This window comes from Hipposideros armiger, unplaced genomic scaffold (assembly GCF_001890085.2).
Source record: "Hipposideros armiger isolate ML-2016 unplaced genomic scaffold, ASM189008v1 scaffold_1510, whole genome shotgun sequence".
Lineage (NCBI taxonomy): Eukaryota > Metazoa > Chordata > Mammalia > Chiroptera > Hipposideridae > Hipposideros > Hipposideros armiger.
In genome coordinates this window covers 234768-236173 of record NW_017732860.1, presented here as the reverse complement: position 1 = coordinate 236173, position 1406 = coordinate 234768, and the positions used below count along the sequence as shown (strand labels likewise).

At 41.3% G+C, this 1406-nt stretch overlaps 1 protein-coding gene across 1 annotated transcript in view; it reads right to left on the bottom strand.

Moving 5' to 3' along the window:
- The window catches only part of LOC109377703 (multimerin-1-like), a gene marked incomplete at its 3' end in the record, with an annotated part of 25330 nt that extends 24247 nt beyond the window's left edge, over positions 1-1083 (bottom strand). Inside the window, exon 1 of the mRNA XM_019634137.1 lies at positions 409-1083. Coding sequence (XP_019489682.1) covers positions 409-986 — 578 coding nt within the window. The remainder of the gene's footprint in view (positions 1-408) is intronic.
- Positions 1084-1406: the final 323 nt, after the last annotated feature.

Below are 1406 nucleotides of genomic sequence, written 5' to 3'. Positions count from 1 at the left end.
GACACTTTCCACAGCACAAGGCTGTTTCAATTTTTAAATCTGTTCATATCCCAACCATATTGATATTTTTTTCTTTCATGTTGCAGGTGTAGATCTGAGTACAATCAACATACACTTGAGTTGAATAAACTAAACTAATAGTCACTGTGGTGTTACATTCTTTGTTAGTAACTATCCCAAGTAAAAGCACTTGTATAAGTGATTCACAATTTCAATTAAAAAGAAACACTGCATTTTGTTTGTTCATCTTTTCTCCATTCGATAAGGTAATTATCTAAAATGAAACATGGCCTAATTTCACCTTGAACATGAAATCATTTCCTGGGGGTGAAATCATTCAACTGTTAGCTACAATCTTATAGATCTTATATTTAAGGGGAAGAGGGGGAGAAAAAAGAAATTCCTTACTTTCCTCTAGTTGTTTCAAAGCTTGATTTTTGATAGTTGGTTCTTTGGCTTTCACTGCTATCACCTCTGCTGAGATATGGTTCCCGTGGGGACCGCTTTTCCACACCACCAACTGAGTTTAGAGAAATCACTTGTTGATTTGACTTTCTGGTAAAGCTCTGAAGAAATTTCAACGTGGAGTTGGAAAGGACCACTGACTCTGCTCCAGAATTGAACTTGATGCTAGATTTGGTCGGGAGGAGGAGAGTTTGAAACTTTAGCAGCCCTTCTTCTGTCCTCTTTGGGGATGTGAGGGTTGGGTTTCTCACACCCTCAGGAGTTGCACTTGTCTCTGAGCGAAGCAGTGCTAACTTTAGAAGGCTCTCTTCAGAGGATTTTGCCTCAGGAGTTGTGGCTATCTCAGCTGACGTGGTCCAAGTGGTTGACAGCATTTTGGGACTTTGTATTTTATTTAGAGGAACCAAAGCAGAGGTCCTATTCTTGGAGTTTCCGTCCTCGGATGTCGGCATGGTGTTGCTCAGCCCAAAGCCCTTACTCCATATACTAGAAAGCAGGAGAAATAGCCTTGCTCCCTTCATTTCAGTAGTTTGATGGATGAAAGCTCAAGTGAAATTGGGGATTAAGACCTTCTGGGCTTTTCAACAGCTGCTTCCACACTGAATCGGCAAAGACAGAGCTTTGCCAACATGAGATGTGTAGAGGAAACAGGTTTCTGTGTTTTGTAGTGGACTCAGGAAGCCCGATTTCCTGTTTCTGTAGGTTTTGTGTGATCTGTGACCTCTGGTGGGATGGATCTATGGAGGCAGTGAAGGGTCTCTGACGAAGCTAAGGGTAAATGGGAAAACACAGGCAATTATTATCAGGAAAACCCATGAGAAAAAGACAAAGTGACTTTGCTTCCCTAGGTACACTCATGTTTCATATGTTGCTGATTTTGAAGAGATGCTTCACGTTGATTATGGGGAGTATGGGTTTGTTTAGATGGGCTGAATCAAGGA